This window comes from Canis lupus, chromosome 2 (genome assembly GCF_011100685.1).
Source record: "Canis lupus familiaris isolate Mischka breed German Shepherd chromosome 2, alternate assembly UU_Cfam_GSD_1.0, whole genome shotgun sequence".
NCBI classification, from domain to species: Eukaryota; Metazoa; Chordata; class Mammalia; order Carnivora; family Canidae; genus Canis; species Canis lupus.
The window spans coordinates 27,788,796-27,810,234 of NC_049223.1; the positions used below are offsets into that span (position 1 = coordinate 27,788,796).

The 21,439-nt window shown below is 43.8% G+C and overlaps 1 protein-coding gene across 5 annotated transcripts in view; it reads left to right on the top strand.

Moving 5' to 3' along the window:
• Positions 1-21,439, top strand: part of SFMBT2 (Scm like with four mbt domains 2) — a 216,150-nt gene that overhangs the window by 102,168 nt on the left and 92,543 nt on the right. For 4 of the 5 annotated variants that reach the window (XM_038530176.1, XM_038530172.1, XM_038530175.1 and 1 more), the window contains exons 5-7: positions 2,206-2,294; positions 3,965-4,211; positions 12,912-13,009. In XM_038530176.1, the coding sequence (XP_038386104.1) occupies positions 2,206-2,294; positions 3,965-4,211; positions 12,912-13,009 (434 nt within the window). Of the gene's footprint in view, positions 1-2,205; positions 2,295-3,964; positions 4,212-12,911; positions 13,010-21,439 lie in introns of those variants that run through there. The other variant, XM_038530177.1, reaches the window with a different exon arrangement.

A 21,439-nucleotide genomic window follows, 5' to 3' on the forward strand; every position in this document is an offset into this window, starting at 1 on the left:
CTGGAGGCTGGACGTTCAAGATAAGGCACCAGCAGATTCCACGTCCTGGTGCAGAGTTGACTGCTCCTGTTGTAATTGCAAATGGTGGTGGAAAGGTCAAGGAAGCTCTCCGGGGGTGGGGATGTCTCATTGTAAGGGCAGTAACCCCATCAGGAGGGCTCCACCCTCATGACCTCCCAAGGGTACCCCACCTCCTAACGCAGTGTCGGGCATTAGGATTCAGGAAGAATTTTGAGGGACACAGATCATTTAGTACAAACCAAGGGGCTAATTTAGAAACAGATATAGCATTGAAAGATGATTGCTGTGCTTTCTAATGATGGAAAAGGACACAGTAACACTTCCTGCCCCAAATACATGCATTACCCTTTGAGTGCGTGTGTAGAAAATGAGGAAGATGGTATTTTATTTGAGAAAGAACATTTGGTGGTAGAAGCCGATGATGAGTGAATTGCTGCTTCTTCAGCAGGGCCGTGGTCAGGATGTTGTATGGCATAAAGCTGGACTTTGCAGCCTTGTCTGGATCTCTTTTACAGTGTCTGAATTCTCCCACTTGGATTTTTTCTCAGGGTCTTATGATCATTAATGGGTAAGAGAGGGATATTGACTGAGGTGTGATGAAAATAGCAGGTGTTTCGATTGTTCCCCCTTCTGTTGGCAGGCATGCCAACACGTGTTCACAGTTTCAGCCTGGAGTTTGAGGGAATGAACAATAAGTATTTGGCAAGAGTGTAGTGTAGTGTAATAATTAATACACACTTATAACAAAACAAAAGCTGCTACTTACCAATTGTGTGTTATGTGCCCGGGATGCTTATATTTCATTGACATATGTATCTTCTTTGATCCTTATAGCAACCCATAAGCAAAAATGTTAGCACCATTATCCCAATGAGGAGAAATTATAAGATAAATTGGGTAAATGACTCAAAGTCATAGCCAGTTTCGGCAGAGCCCGCTATGGCGCCCAGGTCACCCTCATGCCATGACTTTGCCTTTCCCTCTACACCATTATGGCCTGGTTTCCTTCTGTGATAACTCTGTTCCTTGAGGTCTGGGCAAGGAATTGTTGCATCATGCCTTTGCAGAACACAAGGGATGTGCAAACCACCTGAGTCTCGAACCTTTCACAAAGGGTATTGGATGTGTTCTAGGCAGTTCTCACTGGTCTGCTGGCTCTCCAGGTGGCCCACAGACTGGGTGGACAGCAATCTGGGCCATGCTTCTCCTCTGTTGCTGACTTTCTGAACCCTGTGATGCCCCAGGAAGGTTCAGGGCCTCTGCTGGGTATGGATATAACTTATGGAAGCCTTTGGAGATCTGTGATTTGGGAGATACTCCAGGAAGTTAATGTGTTTCTCAAGGTTTGGGGGTCTAAGCACTCGGAGATTGTTGGCTTCCAACCTCTGAAATTTCTTTCTCCAAAGATGGGTCCGGTGCATTCCTTCCTTGTTCACAGAGTGGTCCCAACTGTTCAGGGCCCCATCACTATTGTACTCAGAGGGCTGTCGCAGCTTCTCACCTGGGTGTCTCTGCCCAACAACCCCTTTTGTTTCCACTGAAGCCCCTATACTATTTTCAGATTCATTTTATGCAGGGATTTCCTGTTTATTGAGTGTGCACCTTGGTTCTCTGGGCTGCTGCTCGGCGTCATTGTCATTTTGCAACGTCCAGAGCTGGTGATGAGGGCGCTGCCTTTGCCTGCTTCCTCCCTCCTGGGGCAGGCTCCTCAGCTGGTGCCTCTCCATCCGAAAAATCCCTCCTCCTCTTCTCCACCTGCCTGTGTAAACCTGTTGTGTAATTCAGAGCCCATCACTCTTGTTCTGCCTGTGAATTGTCCTCTGACTCTTCTGCTCCTCACTGGTCTCTTCCTTATTGGACCCTCCCTGAATTCTGTGCTTCACGATCCCTTCTTTTTGCCCACGGAAGTTTCTGGGTGGATTATCAAACTTCAGGGCCCCATATTCTTTAATTCCCCCTTCTCCCCCATGCCCAGCAAAATTGAGGCACGTGGTAGGCGTGAAGTTACCCCTCGTGGACAGATTTCTTGCCCCCATTTCAACGTGGTGCTTAAAATGAAGAGAAATGTGGAAATAACACATGTATACAGAAAAGTGCCGTGATTTTACACTTATCTGATCATCCCCTGCTGTGCTAACATGTGCATGTGTGTGTGTTTTTTCCCCCATTCTTTTGTCTTGCCAGCAATCAAAGAGAAGTACACAGACTGGACGGAGTTCCTCATTCGTGATTTGACTGGCTCCCGGACAGCACCTGCCAACCTTCTAGAAGGTGTATGTATTGTTGTTATTCAGCTATTCTGTGTCTGAAGCCTCACGGTTACATGAGCACCTTTGCCTATATCCTTCAGCAGGTACATGTGTACATGTGGATATCTCTCTCCAGAGAGCCTAACTTCTTGTTCCTCCCTGAATTGTTTAGGTTAATGAGTCTCATGGCACTGAAGCATCTTCACCTTGTGGTACAATCAATAATGTGGAAAAATTGGTTCTGTGTGAACATGTTTGTAAATAATCACTATATTAGGGTATCTTTCCCACTATCCTGTGCGTGTAAGCCTCTGTCCTAGATTAGTGACTGTAAATAAAATCCCGAAGGGTAGCTGTTTTGTAGAGGTGACCACAAAGCCTGGGTGTGCTCTACTATAGTCTTGGAGCATGATGATAAATGGTCTCGTTAACAATTCCATTCTGGATGTGTAACCTGACGATAACACACGTGCGTTAACGTAATAATTGAATTAGCCTCCCTTGTGAAAACAAGAGGGGACCTGGTCAATCGTATTTCAGTGTGGTTGAAGTATTTTTAAGGTATTGAAGAGAACATCATTTAATATGCAATCTTAATGTTCGTTTGACAATAATTTTATGATAAAGCATTTTAATATTTACTGTATATTGTACAACAGAAGGAACATGGTACTGTCATAAATGATTATCGAGTTACCAAATCTGCTTGAGGAATGCCCCCCATCAAAAGGGGGAATCATACTAAATAACAAGGATACGATGTGGATTTTGATATTATCATTATTCTCTTAACATTAACTGTGCATTTCCCTCCTCTTATAAATGACATTGACTTTTGGAGCACTGCTGTCTAATATACCATTATCCGGTTTTGTTCTGTGAAGATTTTTACCTGGTGTATTTGTGTATCTTAATGGCTCCTAATTTGTTTGGTTAACAGATCAAAATGATGATTCTTCACCCCTTGTATTACTCTGTTCATTCTTTTTTTTTAAAACATATTTGCCTACAAGGCTGACTGAACAAATACCCTTTTCAAGTGCTAACATATGCTGAGAAGGTTGCTTATATGGGGCAGTAATTATATATATGTGTGTGTATATATATGTATATATTCTCTAAAACAATAATCAAGTTAAGTGTAGAAATAACTTTACATAATTGTCTGATGTATCTGATCGTTAATGTGTATTGGACATGTCATGTATGCATATTCATACTTTGCTCACATAAAGTATGAGAGCATCTTAATCATTAGCGTGGTAGCCATTGTAAGATGAATGAATGTCTGTTGAGTCCCGGGGTAAGTCTATACCCCACCGTCTATGGGCAAATAGACATTTAGCTACCACATATTTTCTAGCTGGAGGCCAATTTGGTGTGACTCTTCTTAAAAGCATGCTTATTTCTAACAAATGCAGTTTTATCTGGGAAGGGTGATTTGTTTGTTGAGAACCGAGCACAAACTGTTATGTTCTGTTTACTTATGATTCTTGTTGGTGGACAGAGGGCTGGGGGGAATGAACGTGTGTGTGGAAGGAGCGGGACGAGGATGGGGGTGGAGGGAGACACCAGACTGTTTGCCAGTAGCTTGGATGATGGTGTGAAAAAAATATTATCTTCAACTGTCATCTGTTTCCATGAGAACCTTAAAATAAAGTTTAAAATAAGGAGTTTTGCTTCTGTTTAAACAGCCTCTGCGAGGGAAAGGCCCTATAGACCTCATTACAGTTGATTCCTTAATAGAACTTCAGGATTCTCAGAGCCCTTTTCAGTACTGGATAGTTAGTGTGATTGAAAATGTTGGAGGAAGATTACGCCTTCGCTATGTGGGATTGGAGGACACTGAATCCTATGACCAGTGGTTGTTTTACTTGGATTACAGACTTCGACCAGTTGGTTGGTGTCAAGAGAATAAATACAGAATGGATCCACCTTCAGGTAAGGGCCAAAGCTTTTGATGCTGCGAAGTATTTTGGAAAAAGATGTGGTATTTTCCAGGATGTGTCTCTGGAGAGTGGTATGTGTACGTGAATATGAAGCATTTTAACCTCAGAATACTCTATGGAAACTAGAACTCAAGACCTCAGTTAATAGTGTCCTAAAAGGAGAAAACCGTGGAAGCTGTGGTGATGCTGATCTCTCTCCTCTGGAATCACTGATTCACAAATGAAAGACACAATGAACTGGGGCTTGGTCATATTCTCCCCTCCCCCCCCCCCTTTTTTAGGAATTTTGACAGTCTTGGAAGTAGGTTCCAAAATATGTCTATCCATATATCCTCTATGGTCCATCCACTCATTCATCCATTCATTTATCCATCCATCCCCATTCATCTATATCCCTCCCTCCATCTGTCCAACCACCCATCCATCCACCTATGCATCTCCTCCATCCGTCTAGCCTCCCACCTATTTTTCCATCCATCCATCCATCCATCTATCCATCCAACCAGCTATTCATCCATCCACCCATCCATCTATCCATGCATCTGAATATCCAACCAAATGCATATCATTATATAATCTGTCCTGATCTGGAACTAGCAAAGAGAAAATCATCATACGTTTTTCCTGGCACGTCATGGATTTTAATTACCTTCAAGGGCACCGTCAAATGACTTTCCACAGAGTTAACTGGATAAGACAGTGCATTATGCTTCCTGACATACCTCACTGGGCAAAAATCTCACCGTTCACAAACTAACCATTCTTGAATGTTTACTATGTGCCAGGTGATTTTCTATCTGCTATGCCTTTGTTTCGATTACAAAAAAGTGTTCCTTGTTTGGTGTGAATATTTCCTTTTCCAGCAGAGAAAATTGGAGACTAAGGTTAAGCTACTTGTCCAAGGTCATCGAGCTTGGAGAGGGGGATGTGCTGTAGTTCAAATTCCTAGGCCCCATGTTCGTTTCTTCCCATTCCCCCTGCTGCACCTACTGGCCTTACAAACCTTTTGATGGGTATCCTCAGAACAACAACAAAAAAAAGTTGGATCCTTACAAAATTAAAGATGCCAAGGTAGAAATATTAATTTCTTCCAGAAGTTGCTGTTTCTCATTCTGATCAACTACACCAGGTATATTGGAAGCAAAGAGCCAAATCATTTGTTAAAATTGCCAGAGATTTTTTTCTTTCCTATTAGTTGCCAGTGCTAGTCTCAAGTACATGAAACTGAGGAGTTACATTTTTTTCCTTTTCTGTCACTCAGGGGCTTTAATTGAAAAAAAATTCTTGGTTCTGTATGTCATGTATTTGCATTTGTGTTGAGTTTGACAGGCATATAGACACGTAACATGGTATTTTATTAGTATTATTGTTGTCAACGTTTTGAGAAGCAGCCAGGAAATCCATTTATACCCTGAGTAATTTTGGACTATGATGACAAACAAAGGGCCTGTCAGTGTTGAGAAAAGATCTAAGCTCACATTTGCCTTGGGATTCATAACCTAGCAGGAGAAATTTACTTTGTGTGGGAAGTTGGGTGTATAAATCTTAGCTTAGTATCTTAATTGCTTTATAAATTTTAGGAGATCCCTGTATTTGCCAGTGTGAACATTTATAGCAAAGCGAAGGATTATTAGTGGCTTCTTAGGTTCTGTGCAATGTTCCTTTGCTGCGAAGTCATAGGACTCATACTCAAAAGCAAGAATGGAAAGTGTCACCATAGAAACTTGGGAAATATTTGCATAGAAGAGCTCTTTATCTCTTTTTTAGATCATTTAATATCTTTATAAGATAAGAATAAATTGCATTTACTTGTCTTAGTAATTTTCTGGACACGAGTTGTCCATTTCATGGAAGAATTCATCGGTTTCCTTAAAGAATGTGGAGAAGGCATTCATCGTTAAGAGGTTATTTTCCCAACATTTAAATTGTTGACAAGAGAAGCTTTGTAAGGGCAGAGGAAAATAAAAGGCAAAAGGACACTCCAGCTGTGGCCTTTAGTTCTTCGGATGCAGCAGTTACAAGATGAAAACTGGATTCTCTTGGCTCATTTAGCAGAGCAACATGCAGGGTGATGATTATTACCCATGTTTTTATTATTTTTTAAAGTTTTTATTTAAATTCTGGTTAGTGAACATACAGTGTTATGTAAGTGGACAATACAGTGAGTCGCCACTTTTGTACATATCCCAGGGTTCATTATGACAGGTGCACTCTCCCCTCCCCATACCTGTTTCCCCATCCTCTCACCACCCCTCTTATAGCCAGCAGTAGGTTCTCTAGAGTTAAGACTGTTTCGTTTTGCCACTCTCTCTTTTTCCCTTTGCTCATTTGTTTTGTTTCTTAAATTCCACCTATGAGTGAAGTCATACAATACTGTCTTTTTCTGACTGATTTTATTACACTTAGCATAATACTCTCTAGCTCCATTCAAGTCATTGCAAATGGCAAGCTTTCATTCCTTATGATGGCTGAGTAACATTCCATCATATATGTATATATTCCATTAGTTAGTCAGTGGACACACAGGCTGCTTCCATAATTTGCCTATTATTTACAATAATAAAATAATAATAATAATAGTTACTTTGGGTTTGTGTAAATTAATTTCAAGACCCAGCGTAACCTAGAAGTTACATGGTAATACTCATTCCTCTTTTCCTTTGCTGAAATATAGGTGGGAATGAAACTTCAGACTTGCATAAAAAGATGAGCTCTTATTCTTACTCCCAAAAACCCTGAACTAAATGTGAAGTGTTAAGTGTGAGAGGGAGATTTGGAGGTGTGGGGGCAGCAGTGAGAGGATAGATGTTTAGGGTGCACCATGAGAGAAAGCCGTGTGACCCCCACCCCCATGCCTGCTTGGCTGTGCGGCTCCACTGACTGCCACCATTGCTAACATGAACCATAGTTCTTTTTCAGTTCTACTGAATCTTCCTACTCTGTAAAGGGCATGATATTTTTCAACTGTTCAGTACCCTGATAAAGGTAGAAATGAGAAATAGGAAGTGCAGTTAGTTTTCAAAAACCCTAGGAGAGGGGGCTGCTTTTATGCCATCCTCCAGAGAGGCTTACAGTCACTGTGCCTTTCCATTTCTGGTACATATCGGAGAAAATAGGTTGGGGCTTCCCACCCAGGGTTGTCCAGGGTGCATGTAGGTGTTGGTGGAATCCAGCTTCAGTGAAGAATGGGTGAGGGAACAGGAAGTGGTGAAATGTGAGGTGATCAAGTCCTGAGTGTTTCAGGCTTCATCAAGAAGTGCACAATACAGCAAGTCAGCACTTCCGTACATCACCTGGGACCCATCACAGCAAGTGGCCTCCTTCATCCCCATTACCTCTTTCCCTGTCCCCCTCATCTCTCCTTTGGTGACCATTAGTGTGAGCATTTTTGGTCACCTTTGGTGACCATTTTTTTGTTTTTGTTTTTCGGTTTTTTATTTTGTTTTTGTTTTTGCTTGAGGAAAAAAATGTGGTGCAAGAACATTGCAGAAGGGGTTCTGTTTCCAGTTAGTTTCGCCCTGTACAAGTAGAATGAAGTCATCGGGGCAGAGTTTTAACTGACATTATTTCAGGCATCATTCCAAACCCCTTCGTTTTACAGTAATGAGTCTGAAGCCTAGAGAGGTTAAAAGACTTGGTGGTTCAAGGTCACACCACTGGAGCAGAGCTGCAGCTGGAACTCTGGTGCCCAAACTCCCAGGCCAAATCTCCTTCTCCTCCGTTACACTAACGTTGGGAGGCTTAAAAAAAGTGTGTGTGTATGTGGGGGGAAGACGAAGGGTCATTTTTTCCCTCCATGAATTAAATCAACTTTATAAGCTATAAAGCTGGAGTTGTCCCTTTCCTTCAGTATTGAGTGGAGGATAAACTGCCCCCATGTAGTGATTTTCTGGCATGTGGGCCTCCTTTGTGTTCCATTGGGTTGCTAAGCATGTCCCGTTGTTGGGGTCTGTTTTTCCAGATGTGGCATGGCCAACCCCCCCCCCCCCACCTTGCTTTGTTTAGAACCAAGAGGATTTTTGTAGCCACTTGAACTGAACATCGGTGTCTGCTTCCCCTCTCTCTCCAAGTGCCTGGAGCAGTGCCTGGCACATAGTAGTTGCTCAGCGAATATTTGTCTAATGAATTGACTGAATAGAAAGTTGGGTGTGTCTAAAGTGGGGGAAAATCAGCCACATCCTTCCAGGAGCCCAATAATTGATGGGGCTTTGGAAGCCAATCTGGAAGGGAGGGCCTGGTGTGAAGACACCCCCAAAATGGCCAGGGCTGTGCTGTCCTCTTTAACCCTGATATATGGGGGGAGTTTTTGAAGACGGGTCAGATCAAGTGGAGATGCTCTGTTATTTAGCACCCAGCATAGCTCTGGGATCTACTCAATGCACAAGAATATGGTCTGTGGACTTCATGGTAATTTTTGTTCCCCTAGAAGGGATGTTTACCCTCAAGCTTGAGGAAGCTAGCAGAGTAGGAACCAACATAGGTCCAAATTAGCTTCTCCTTGCACTCCTGTTCCTCGCTGCAGAGCCCTGGGCAGTCCCTTTGCTTTCCTCCTCTGGAAAATGGGGAGTGATTGTGAATTTGCTGTGCTGCTGAGCCTTACCCAAAATGATGGGCGTTTTTTGAGTATTCAATCTGTAGTCAGAGTTTTATGGTCATATTTGCTTTTCTAAGAAATTTAAGTAGGTCATTGAGGTCAGGAGGTTGTTATTTCTTATTTTATTTTATTTTATTTTATTTTATTTTATTTTATTTTATTTTATTTTATTTTATTAAGATTTTGTTTATTCATGAGAAACACACAGAAAGAGGCAGAGACACAGAGGGTGAAGCAGGCTCCATGTGGGGAGCCCAGTGCGGGACTTGATCCTAGGACCCCAGGATCACGCCCTGAGCCAAGGCAGACGCTCAACCACTGAGCTCCCCAGGTGCCCCGACGTCAAGAGGTTTTTAGAGACCCCACCTGCTTTCATGTTTCTGGATACTCAGAAATCAAGGTAGAGTCCTCCATGTTTTTGCAGAGACTGAAAACACATAACTTTGTGAGGTCTTTCTCACGTGTATCTATCGATGTTTTCCTGTTTTTTTTTTTTTTGCCTTCGCAATCTTTATGTCAACCATTTCTTTTTCTTTTTCTTTCTATTTTAGACAGTTTGTAGAGTCAGGAGGTTTCTGAGCTGTTTCTTTTTCTTTTTCTTTCTATTTTAGACAGTTTGTAGAGTCAGGAGGTTTCTGAGCTGTTTCTTAGTTGAGAACAGTCCAAAGACACTTTCTATAACCGTTAACTCAGGTGACCATGATGAAATGCTATTGCAGAAGGTGGAGTGGTTTCGGACAACGCAGATGATTTTCTCACAGTTCTGGAGGATGGGCATCCCAGATTAGGACCTTGGCAGGGTTGAGTTCTGGGGAGAGCCCGCTTCCTGATTTGTGAGTGGCCTTTTTATGTGCACACAGGGAGAGAGAGAGAGAGAGAGCTCTGGGGTCTCTTTCATAAGGGCACTAATCTCATCCTGGAGACCCCACCCTCATGATCTCCTCTAACCTTGATACCTCCCAAAGACCACATCTCCAGACAGCATCCCATTGAGGGTGAGAGATTCAACATAAGACTTGTGGAAAGACACAAACATTCAGTTTATAGCCTTCCCAGCATCTCTTAACAACTGAAGACCAGTCTTTGCTTGCTGGTAAAAGAAGGAAGGAGTGGTGGTTGCAGGGTCGCAAGGAAGGTGATCACCCCTCCAGGCCTTCATTGAGTCTGAGGCTTGAGCTGATGGTCTCACACTCCGCTCTTGGTTTCCGCAGCTCTTGCCTTGCAAGAGTCCACCAAATGCTTGCCCAGAGGGGAATTGCCTGATTTTCATGTAGGCTTCTAGTTAAAGATGGATCAGGCCAGATTTTAATTGCTTATTACTTCCCCACAAACAGAAATCGACATGATACACTCTATTAAATCACCTGCAACACAATCATTTTAAGAAAATAGTTTATGTTCTCTTAATGGTGCTACTTATTGTCCATAAACTTGCTGGTGTAACCAAGCGCCTCGCTGTCTAATGAAACACACACATAGAATATTGTTCTCTGCTTATTGAAACCATTAGGTGTTTAGCTTTTGCAGGTGGTTGAGCATACTGCAAAAACTGCAGTTGATTTTCACCTTTTAAGAGAAGTGTGCCTTGCCATGGGGTTACATTCCATAATAGGGCTTTGTAGCCTCAGAAAGAAGACAAAGGGTCTTAAGAGTGTAGGACAGAGACTCAAATCCTGTGGAACCTCAGTTTCTCAGTCGATTCAGGCTGCTGCAGGGAATATATAGCGTAGAGCGAGTGGCTTAGAAATAGCAGCATTCATTTCTCACACAGTTGTGAAGGCTGGAAATCCGAGATCCAGGCAACTGCAGGTGTCTGCTGAGGGCCTGGCCTGCTTCCTGGGTCATAGACAACTGTCTTCTTGCAGTGTCTTCACGTGCTGGGAGGGGTAAGGGGGCTCTCTGGGGTTTCCTTGGTAAGGGTACTAATCCCATTCATGAGGGCTCCTCCCCGCCTTATGACCACCCAACGGCCCTGTCTCCTGAGCATCACTTCAGGGGTTAGGATTTCAATGTAAGATTTTGGGGAGATAGCAACATTCAGCCCATAGCACCAGGCTTTTGGTTTTGGTAGGAGAAAGAATATCAAGAGGACCAGGAGCTCGGCTTTCTGGGGCAACACAGTGGGTCCCATCGTGCTCTGCCAGGTGTGTGGACACGGTTGTCAGGAAGGGCTGCTTGCGTCCCTATAGGGAGGTCACCGGGTCACCAGACTCAGTTCTAAGTGTCCAGCTTGAACTCTGGTCAGGTGGGCTTTGGCTCTGTCTGGCATCGTTTTCTTGAGCCGCTCTTCTCTTACCCTCCTCTTACCTTCTGCCACCCCCAGACTGTGGGACTCCAGACACCAACACAGCGGACCCTCTACTGCCTTTTCCCACTCTTCCTGTCTCATCGTTGGCAATCATTATCCTTTCTCATGCCTTGCTTCTCCTTTTACCACCATGCCAAGGCTGAACTCTGTTGGCCAGCTTCCAGATCCCTGGGGAAGTGGATTTATTCTCACCTACTTGGGAACTCTAGGCTCTTGTGTGTTGTTTCCATGCTAAGCCCCTCCTGACCTGTGTCATGGGCATGCTTAGGGCTCTGGAGCCGTCTGAGCTGCTTCCTCTCCACTGAGATGTTGGTGCAGTGGCCCTGGGCTGAACCATCTTCTCGTCCTCACAGGACAATTTAGAAGGCTGTGAACTGGCCCCTCTTGCTCCTTTGTGGGACCCTGTGACAAGCAGTTTCTCCCTCTGCTCCCCTTGCCCAACTGTGGGTGATGCAGGTACCATTCATCTGTTTTCTGCACAGGAGATAACGGAGGCCTCACTGTGTTGTATGTCAGAAGCTCCTAAGAGGAATCCCATTCTATTCTTGTTCTGATATAGAGATGCCAAATTGGGAGAGAAAGAAAATTCTCCCGAGGTAGAAGAGTATGAATAAAATGCTAAAAAAGGATTATAGACAGAATCTACAGTAGAGCCTGTTTTGTCATTAATGACCCTTTACGTGGACTTTGCGTAACTGACTGTGAGTGACAGTGGGCTGTGCCTTGAACACCTGACTCCTTCTGGTGGCATCTCTGTCCTACGATAATTACGGGAGCCTGAAAAGGCTCAATAAACTGCTCGAAACACAGCTTTAGGCTCAAGGTGAGTTCAAAAGCTGTGGGCATCGAAATATATGGCTGTGCACTGAAAAGCAGACATGCAAGAAATTAAAAATATGGCCCCAAAGGTTTAACGTTGCCTTTTAACTGTGCTTAAATTCATATTCATGTCCTGATGGTCTGTCTGAAGTAGCCTGGGTTGATATAGGGAAGGTATAAACATATCTCCTTCAACTGAGTGCTTCTGCAAATCCTATTTTGATAAGGTCTTAAATCCGTTGAGATCAGATCATAAAATCCCCCTGCAGTCTCAGCAATCGGTGAAAACAGTGCTCAACAAATTTTTTCTCTCTATTTTGCATTCAGCCAGAGTAACCTCCCTTCGTAAATCCCTCTGCCCACCCCCCCATCTCTACACCCCCACTACTGCCTGGGGGAAAATATGGGCAACATGTGGTGTGTTAGCAACATTTCAAGTGTAAATATTAAACTTGGTTGGTAAATTTTAATTTACCTTTTAATAATTTTCTGGCTTACGTGGGCTATTTTTAGCATATGAGAGCTTAGAGATTTAGTGAAAAATATGCTGTAATAACTGAAAATGCCAGACAAGAGTCATTTCAAGTTTAGAAATTTATCCGATAATAAGTTCTTCATCAGTGGATATTACTTCCCAGGTGATGCATGGAATTTGGGGCAGCGGATGACTGGAGATGGTGCTAATGTGATTTGTGCCAATAAATTACATACGGAATGCCCACAGAATGCATGCAAATGTTCCCTGAAGGGGCCCTGTGAAGTTTATTCTTCATTTCTGATAACTGAGTCTCAGGTTGCTCTTAATCATCGGAAAACCCATCAGCAGGTGGCCTTTTATGGGGCAGGGTGTGAATTCTCATGGTTGCTGAGTGCGCGGAGTGACTCTGAAAACTTGGAAGATAAAATTCAAGAGACAACCACCCGCAGAACATTTGAGTCTTAAATGCTTATGTGGTTTGCTGTTGATACAGAAATCTATCCTTTGAAGATGGCCTCTGAGTGGAAATGTGCTCTGGAAAAATCCCTCACTGATGCCGCACAGTTTCCTCTTCCGATGGAAGTATTTAAGGTAAGATGTCGGTTCCTAGCGACTTGTTTATTACTCTTCTCAACAGCAGCCGTTCTTGAGTGAAAAGTTTCTCATAGCGAATCCTTTCCCACCTGCTCAGCCAGTTATCATTTGAAATGTTTAAAATGTTACCTGTGAGCCTGTGCTTTGTTTTGTCATCTTCCCAAGTACTCGTGTTACAAGACGCTGATTGAAATTCTGTGGCTTTCTTGTTTTTCTCCATAATGTATTATTATTATTTTTTTTGATATAATGTATTATTATAGAATAATAACACCTTCACCCCTTACAAAGGGAACAACAACAACAGCAAAAAGTTAGCAAGTCTGTTTTTGGTATTTGTTTGGTAAAAATAATAGAAAATGATGCTCCTCTTGACGGGTCAGTCGGTTCTCTGGATGGACCAAGAAGTTTGAGTGAGTATCTGATGGGCCATAGGCCGTGAGGGTTGGGGGTGCCAACAGAAGGGAAAAGAAACACACAACTGAAATGGATCACTATGTTCCTGACACTTGAAAATTAGGCCTAACACTTCCATGTAGATGAATATGAAGCTGTGGGGGGGATGATGTGTGCGGCCCAGAGGAAGTCCTGAAATGTCCTCTTCCTACCTGGACCTCGAGTCCTGGGGCAGTTCTAAATGTGGTTGCTGTCACCTGGCAGAAAGTGGTCTTCCCATCCCGAGGGGGCACGTTTCCGCTGTGCCGTACACATCCCCTGTGGAGAATACCCGGGCAGCAAGAGCTTAGGGCCTGGGTGTGGGCGCTGGTACGCCGAAGTCCTTACTCAGAATTTAAAGCCATTACGACAAATTGTGAACCTTCTCTAGCTGCACTTTTCCTTGTTTATAAAATTGGACCTAAAGAGATGGCTTTTAGGGACCCCTGGCTGGCTCTGTGGTTGAGCGTCTGCCTTGGGCTCAGGGCATGATCCCGGGGTCCAGGCTCCCCTCGAGGAACCTGCTTCTCCCTCTGCCTGTGTCTCTGCCCCCCCGCTTCATGTCTCTCATGATCAAATAAAGTCTTTAAAAAAACAAGATGACTTTTAAAACTAGTGATAAAATTATGTTCTGAAGTTTGAGTGATGACTTCTACAGTGTTTGGATCCTACTGTATAAGAGGAGCAGCATCAATAGACTAGGCTAGTAGGGGTAGTGATCACTGGCAATGAAACAATGTTTTGAGGGTTTTGTTTTGTTTTTGCTAACTCATCAGTGACTTCATTCCTCACTTCTCCCACCCTCCTTCCCTTGCTTCCTTCTTTCCTTCCTTTCTTGCTCTCCTGGTAACATCCTACCCTGGAAAAGGTAAAAGTAATAACTAAAAACAAAACAACTTTTACTTTTCCATTACATATCTGGCTCTACGGCCTCTTTGCGTCCGCCTTTTTGACCTCTATGGTCAATGTCCACTGTCTTCATGGTGGCCTTAGTCATATTTTATTTAAACATAAACAAACATAAATAAAATTTTATTTTTTAAAACATTTTACTTATTTATTTGTGAGACACACACAGGGAGAGGCAGAGACTCAGGCAGAGGGAGAAGCAGGCTCTTCGTGGGGACCCGATGTGGGACTCGCTTCTGGGACCCCGGGATCATTCTCTGAGTTGAAGGCAGATGCTCAACTGCTGAGCCACCTAGACGACCCCTTAGTAATAATTTAAAAGCATAAACTGGATCATGTCCCTCAGGTTTGAAAAAATGGATTTTCTTTTGAAATACATTCCATATCTGTGGGGTGCTCTGAGTAACAGGTGAGGTCTAGACTCGGGAAGTCACCACCAGAAAGAAGCCTTCTGCATGTCCTTCCCAGACATGCTCTCCTGGCTCTGCCAAGGCACCTGGTGCCTTTGCCTTTGCGGCGGTCATTTTCTTGCTTCTCTTTGTAGTGTTACTGCTGGTGTATGTTTTCCTAAATGGCTTATTATTTGCTCTTGACAAAGTAAGAAGCAGGTATAAGCCTACTTTTTTCAGAAGAAACAAGGCTTTTCCTGGGGTGCCTGGCTGGCTCAGTTGGTGGAGCATGCGGCTCTTGATCTTGGGGTTGTGAGTTCGAGTCCCACGTTGGGTGTAGAGGTTACTTTAAAAAAAAATAAAACCTTAAAAAAAAAAAAAAGAAAGAGGCCTTTTCCTGCTCTTTGGAGGGGAAAATAGCTGAATGATGTTTGGGTAATAGGCTGGCTTTGCTTTTTCTCGGTTTACAAGAGTCGAGTCAGCAGAGTCATGAGCTGGTCTTTAGAGAATTAGAGTTTATCGTAGTTGAGCTGCCGTCTGCCAGAGCTCCCGTGAACTCCAGGGACCGGCCATCCCTGAGACATACGGACAGGAACCAGTTGGTTTATATTTTCTGCTTTTATAGCTTAACTCCTGTTCCCGGAACAGGCCCGAGCGCTACTTTCTGTGACGTGAATGGAATGTTCTCCTCGGCTCCGGGCAGCTGGGCTGAGAGCAGGGACTGGGAACCTGTTTTGTATTTGATCCCAATGAGCCCGACGCTGTTCACGGTCTCCGTCTGCCTTGTTTGGCCTTCTCCCCTCAGGTCATGAAGCTGCTACGACACGACAAGCCATCTTGGTGGTGGCGGCCCACAGCGTCTCTCGCGTTGAGTCCGGGAGAATGTCTTTATTCTGTCTTCATGCTTCAGTGAGAGTTTGGGTAGAGAATTCTAGGCTTTTCTCAAGAATTTGGAGGTATCACTCCCTTCTCTATTCCTTCCCTGCAATCTTGTGTTTTACCCCACCGTTGCGCAGTTTCGCAGTGGAATGCCTTGGTGGGCATCCGTTTCCTTCCATGATGCTGGCCACCTCCGGCACCTGCAGCTTGTGCCTTTAATCTGGGGACGTTTCTTTCTTCTTCTTTTTTTTTAATTTTTTACTTTATTTTATTTGTTTTTTATTTATTTTTTACATTTCTTTTTTCAAACGATGTCTCATACCTCTCTTTGGCTCTCTTGGTTTGTGAAGTATGTGGATGCGGAACTCCTGGCCTGGCTTTCTACTTCTCTCTCTCTCTTTCAGTTCTATTTTCCATTTCCTTGTCTGTTTGCACCACTGTGAGAAGTTTCCTGAACTATTTGTGCTGTCATGTTTTTACGACCACTTGTCTGGTATGTTTTTGCTGGATGCTGTTTACAGCCTCGTCTTCTTACCGCACAGATGCATGAGTTTCTCTTGTTGGAATTACTGATTTTTAAAAGCTTTTTTTTTTTCCTCCCCTGAATGATCTGTTTTCTCCATGTTGCCTTTGGTTCTGGTTGTCCTTGTCAGAGGCTTTCCGACGATGTCAGAAAATCCTTGACCGTGGCTCTCGAGTAAGCGGGGGTTAGAAAGACGAGGGTGGAGCTGGTCCGTGTAGGTGACCTTGGAGAGCTGCTTCTTTATACGGTGGCTTTTTCTCCTTAGCTGATTTTCCAGGGGGGTAGTTTTCAACTTCCAGCTTGGGGCTCAAAATCCAGCTGTTGGTGGTGTTGGGTGAGCTGGGTAGAAGAGGGCTGGGGGTTTTGGCACTGAGGGACCAGGGACCCACACCTACAGCTCAGGGGCCATCTGTTTCACCCTCTCCAGAGGAGACTGGGGAGGACGGTTGGTCTTTCAGGGTGGGGAGGGGACCCCTTCCCTCACATGCTCCCATTTACCTCCAGTTTGTTTATTAAGATTTTATTTATTTATTTATTTATTTGAGAGAGAGAGAGAGAGAGAAAGAGAGAGAGAAAGAAGGAGCATGGGGAGGCAGGGAGGAGCAGAAGGAAAGGGAGAGAGAATCTCAAGCAGACTCTGCACTGAGTGCAGAGTCCAACGCGGGGCTCCATAACCCTAGGATCACGACTTGAGCTGGAACCAAGAGTCAGTTGCTCAACTGACTGCACCCCCCAGGTATCCCCCATTCATTCCCAGTTTTGGACATATGTGGTTATTACTGGTTTCCGAGTCTCCTGAAGATGCCACAGTTTCCCTGGGTTGGTTCTCGGCTTTGCTGCTGCAGCCTCAGGATTTCCTTCTGTTGATTGTACTAAATTAGTCACTGCTGGTTCATCTGTACTTCTGCTTCCATACCTTTGTTGCTACTGAGCGGGTTCGTGTCTGCAGTTTTTTTTTTTTTTTTTTTTTTTTTTTTTTTTGCTGGAATTTTGGTTAGAGTTGAGGGAGATGCTCGGTTAAGGCATCTGGCATTGGCATCTAGCAGCTCCTTTCAAGCAGCCTCATGGCCCAGACTGTAGCTGAAGCTCCTTCCAGGTTGTGCCGGGCCTGCCGGGACTCCGTGCCTGCCTGCCTGTATGCCTCCTGGGAGGCACCTCCCCGGGGTGCCGGGTGCCAGCCTCTGCTCTACTCTTCACATACTCTCTGCCCCTGTCTTGTTCTTTCTGTTAAATCTTGCTGAAGATTTGCTGCAATTTGACTGCAAATACACATCTGTTCACAAAGGCTTCCAGGGGCCCCTGGGCTCTGCCCCTACCTTACATGAGGGGCTCCCTCTTGGGTCCTGTCGCCCAGCTCACACTTAGACTTTGCCGTCTGTGTGGTTCTTGACGGTCTGTCCATGTCTTTTTGCCTAACCGAAGCTTTCGGAAGGCAGGGACCATGTTTTTCTTGTTCAGTGTTGAAGTTGTTGAACCAGACCCTGTAGCTGCAGTAGAGCTCAGAAAATCCTGTCGGATATGTGAGCAAATTCGTGAATAGACAGGTGCCTTTAAGTCATTGATTTAAAATACGTTGAGTTCATATAGTTGTGGGTTAACTGGATATGCAGACTTACTGATCAGAACGTGAATGCTAACACTGAAAAGGTAGAAATGTTAGTAATCCTAATGCATTTTAAATTAACGATTTACTAATTCATTACCCATTTATTGAGCAGCTACTCTCTGCAAGATGCTATTGACCAGATTCCAGGGTCTCATCATTTATCTACATTTTTTTTCAAAATACAGTGACCTTCTTCCCTCCTTTTCATGTTTTCCTATTAGAATTCAGACTCTACTATGGGTGGGCTGTTGAGAGTTATTGTGCTCAGTGTTTTGTTCATAATGAGTAGCTGCTTTAAGAGTAGATCCTGAATATTTCCTGCTTTCTGCAGGATGTATGGAATGGGCATTTCATGAATAAAAATGGGTCGAATTGAAAGTTATGTGTTCCTGAAGCACTTCTATGAATGTTTTCTCTGATTTCAATTCGATGGAAAAGAACTGGGCAGTTGCACTTTCTTAACCATGCTTTGTATGGAGTAGATATTTATACATTTAATTTTGGAATCCCGAGAACAACCACCATCCCAAGGCTGTTGTAATAAATTACCACAAACTGCGTGACTAAAAACAATGAAAATGTATTCGGTCTTAGCTTTGGAGGCTAGAAGTAGAGATAGAGCTGTCCGCAGGACCACACTCCTTCCCACAGCTCTGGGGAGTGTGTCCTGGCTTCTGGGGGTTGCCTGCGATCCTTAGCATCTCTTGGGTTGTGGCAGCATACCCCCAGCCTCTGTCTCCGTGTTCCCTCTGTGTGATTGTCCCAATTTCTCCCTGCTTATGGGGACACCCATCATTTGATGTCGGCCCACGTTAGTGCAGCATGACCGCAGTTTAACTTGCCTGTGTCTGCAAAGACCTCGTGTCTAAATAATGTCACATTCCCAGGTTTAGGGTGGATGCGAATTTTTAGGAGACATTATTCAACTCAGTAAAACTACATTTCATGTATGAATAGTAATTTAAGAAATCATATAATAGTATTCTCTACCGAGTTATCCTACTCACACAGGAGTCCCTAAGCTCAGAGAAATTGCATGGGAGACATGTGATGGGTTCTTCAGACTGTCTTAACAGTTGCTTCACATTAATAAAAATTAGAGGGGTTTTTTTGGTCTCAGGTTTTGGAAGTTTCAGTGAGCAATATTCTGTAGGCAGGGTGCAAAAATAGAACTTGTATATGTTTTTCTTCCCCTCTTATCACTGTTTGATCATCACTGTTTCTCACCAGGAAAACTTACTTCTATTATTTTCATTATGGTAAAAGTATATATGTTCGGATTCAGTCATGAGTCTTCCTAGATGCGTGTCATTATGGAACATTGCCATAGTGTTTAGCTGTTGCAAGACAGAAGTCAAAGCTATGCACATTTAATGCCTAGAGATGAGCAGTATTTCAAAGCAGTTCTTTTTAAATTATTTTTACACCATAGATAAAATGGGTATTTTGATGGAATACATCTCGTTTTGCTGCAGTGTTTGCCACTCTGAGGATGTGTTCATCTGTGTACTTTGGTATCTGTGGTTCTATGCCTATAAGTGCGGTCTGCTAGTGTTAATGTACAGAATTCTTCATCTTGCATGAATATAGACAGTAATTGTGTAAAAACAAGCTCATCTTTAGTATTCCTGCTGTTATCTATCCTTGATTTGAGAGAACACTTGGGATGGCTTTTGGTTACCATTTTAGTGGGAATTCTGATTCTCCTGATTTGGAAAATGCAGATGATCTTTAAAAATGTACACTCATTTGAAAGACAAGTACCTAACAAAATGGCAACCATACAGAGGGAAAAGGACTTAAAAAATGCATTATATTGAAAACTGAATAATGAAAAAGACTTTTTTTCCTGATAACCAGCCTCATTATTGAGGGACCTAATAGATGTGCTAAAATAATCCATATATTACTACTAATTTACTCCTGAAGGAAGGTAAATTTATAGAGGGGACTACAGTGCATGTCAACATGGTGTCTCATGGCTTCCTCTTTTCATTTATTAGGCAACCTTTGCAACCCGTCATTGGCTTGTAGGTCAAGTCCTACTGTTATAGTGATGAAAACAGAAGAAAGGGGCTGGTGATTTCTGTTCTGTTTCAGTTTTCAATTGCACTAAGTCTCCACTGCATGGATTTAGGGGAATTCAGTTACATCTTAAAAATGGGGGCCAAGGGAGATGTGAAAATAAGAGTGTAGCTATCATTAACATAACCTTCCATGTGTCAGACATTCAGAAGCCTTCTCTAATCACTGTTAACTTTTCATTCTCTACAGTCCTCATAAGCTGCGATTTACGTTTGTAACCCCACTCATCATCGAGTGTTAAGTCATGGACATTTCAGTGACAACTCATACACACATGAAAGAGATGTACACGTAAGAAGCCTGAGTTCCCAATTTGCCAGTTAAGTGCAATAAAGCATTTTTCCCTTAGGGGAATACCGGTGTGTAGCCCAGGGAAAGCCCGCTCTCCACCTGACTTCATTTGTTGAGCACACCTTGTAATTGCAAGGAAAGAATGATATTTAAAATGTCACTGAAATCCATTACCCAATTTTATCCCTTAAAGAAGTGAACTTGCTCGAATATTTTTTTTCATTCCACTGAAAAAAAAAAAAGTTTAAAATCTCAGTGTGTTTGAAATTCCAAAGAAGCTGTTTAGAGATAGGCAGTAGAGTGAAAGTGAGGGTGAGCCACAGGGACGTGAGGCCAGCACCGTGGCTTCATCCCTGAAGCCCGGTTCTTTCTGATGCCTGTGTCGGGTCCCCAGCTCTAACCCCCAGGTTTTGTGAATACCAGGACTCATAGGACTAAGATGTGGTTATGCTCATGGTTGGTTAATTACAGAAAAAGGGCATAGAGCTAAATCGGCCAGAGGAAGAGCAGCATGGTGTGGACTCTGGACATGGATGCACAAGCCTCCACGGGTCCTCTCCAGAGTGTCCCAAGGGAGACTCTGAATTGTGACAATGTGTGCTAACCATTGCCTTCCAGGGCAGCACATCGAAGGCCCCACTGGCCTTGTAGGCGCCATCTGCTCAGTATGTCCCCAATTCCTCAGCTCCCAGAAGGAAATCATATTGTTTGTACAAACAGCATTGGCACAGCGGGCTACGCTTCTACATAGGGGAACTTTCTATCAGTGCAGAGTGCTGTCTATAAGCCATAACCCCGGATGGCAGCCCAGGGCTAACCCCTTCCCAACGACTCCCGCCTCTGGCCTACTCTGCATGTTACTCCTCTTCTGCCCACCTCCGTTCCATCTGTGGACCAAGCCTGGCAGCTCTGCGGTCACAGTCTGTCTCAGATTCAGTCACTCTTCTCTTGGTCCATCGCCACAACCCCTGTGTCCTGGACTGCTGCCTTAGTTACAGAACTGTGTTCCTGGATGCTCATCATTGCTTCCCTGCAGTCTGTTCCTTAGAGGGTGGCCAGAGTGATTCTTCTGAAACAAAATTCAGATCCCATCACTCTTCTGCATGTGACTCTTCCTGGGGCATCTCATCCTGCCCCTGGTCCCACGTGGTCCTGCTCCCTGTGAGCCCGTCTGCCACCTTACCCTTCGGTGAACTGCTGCCCCTCCAACACAGAGATGCCTCTGCTCAGGCCTCACAATAACGCTCTGTCTGCCTGGAAAGTGACCCCAGAGGCCTGCGTGGCATCTTCTCTCACTTTATTTGGGTCTC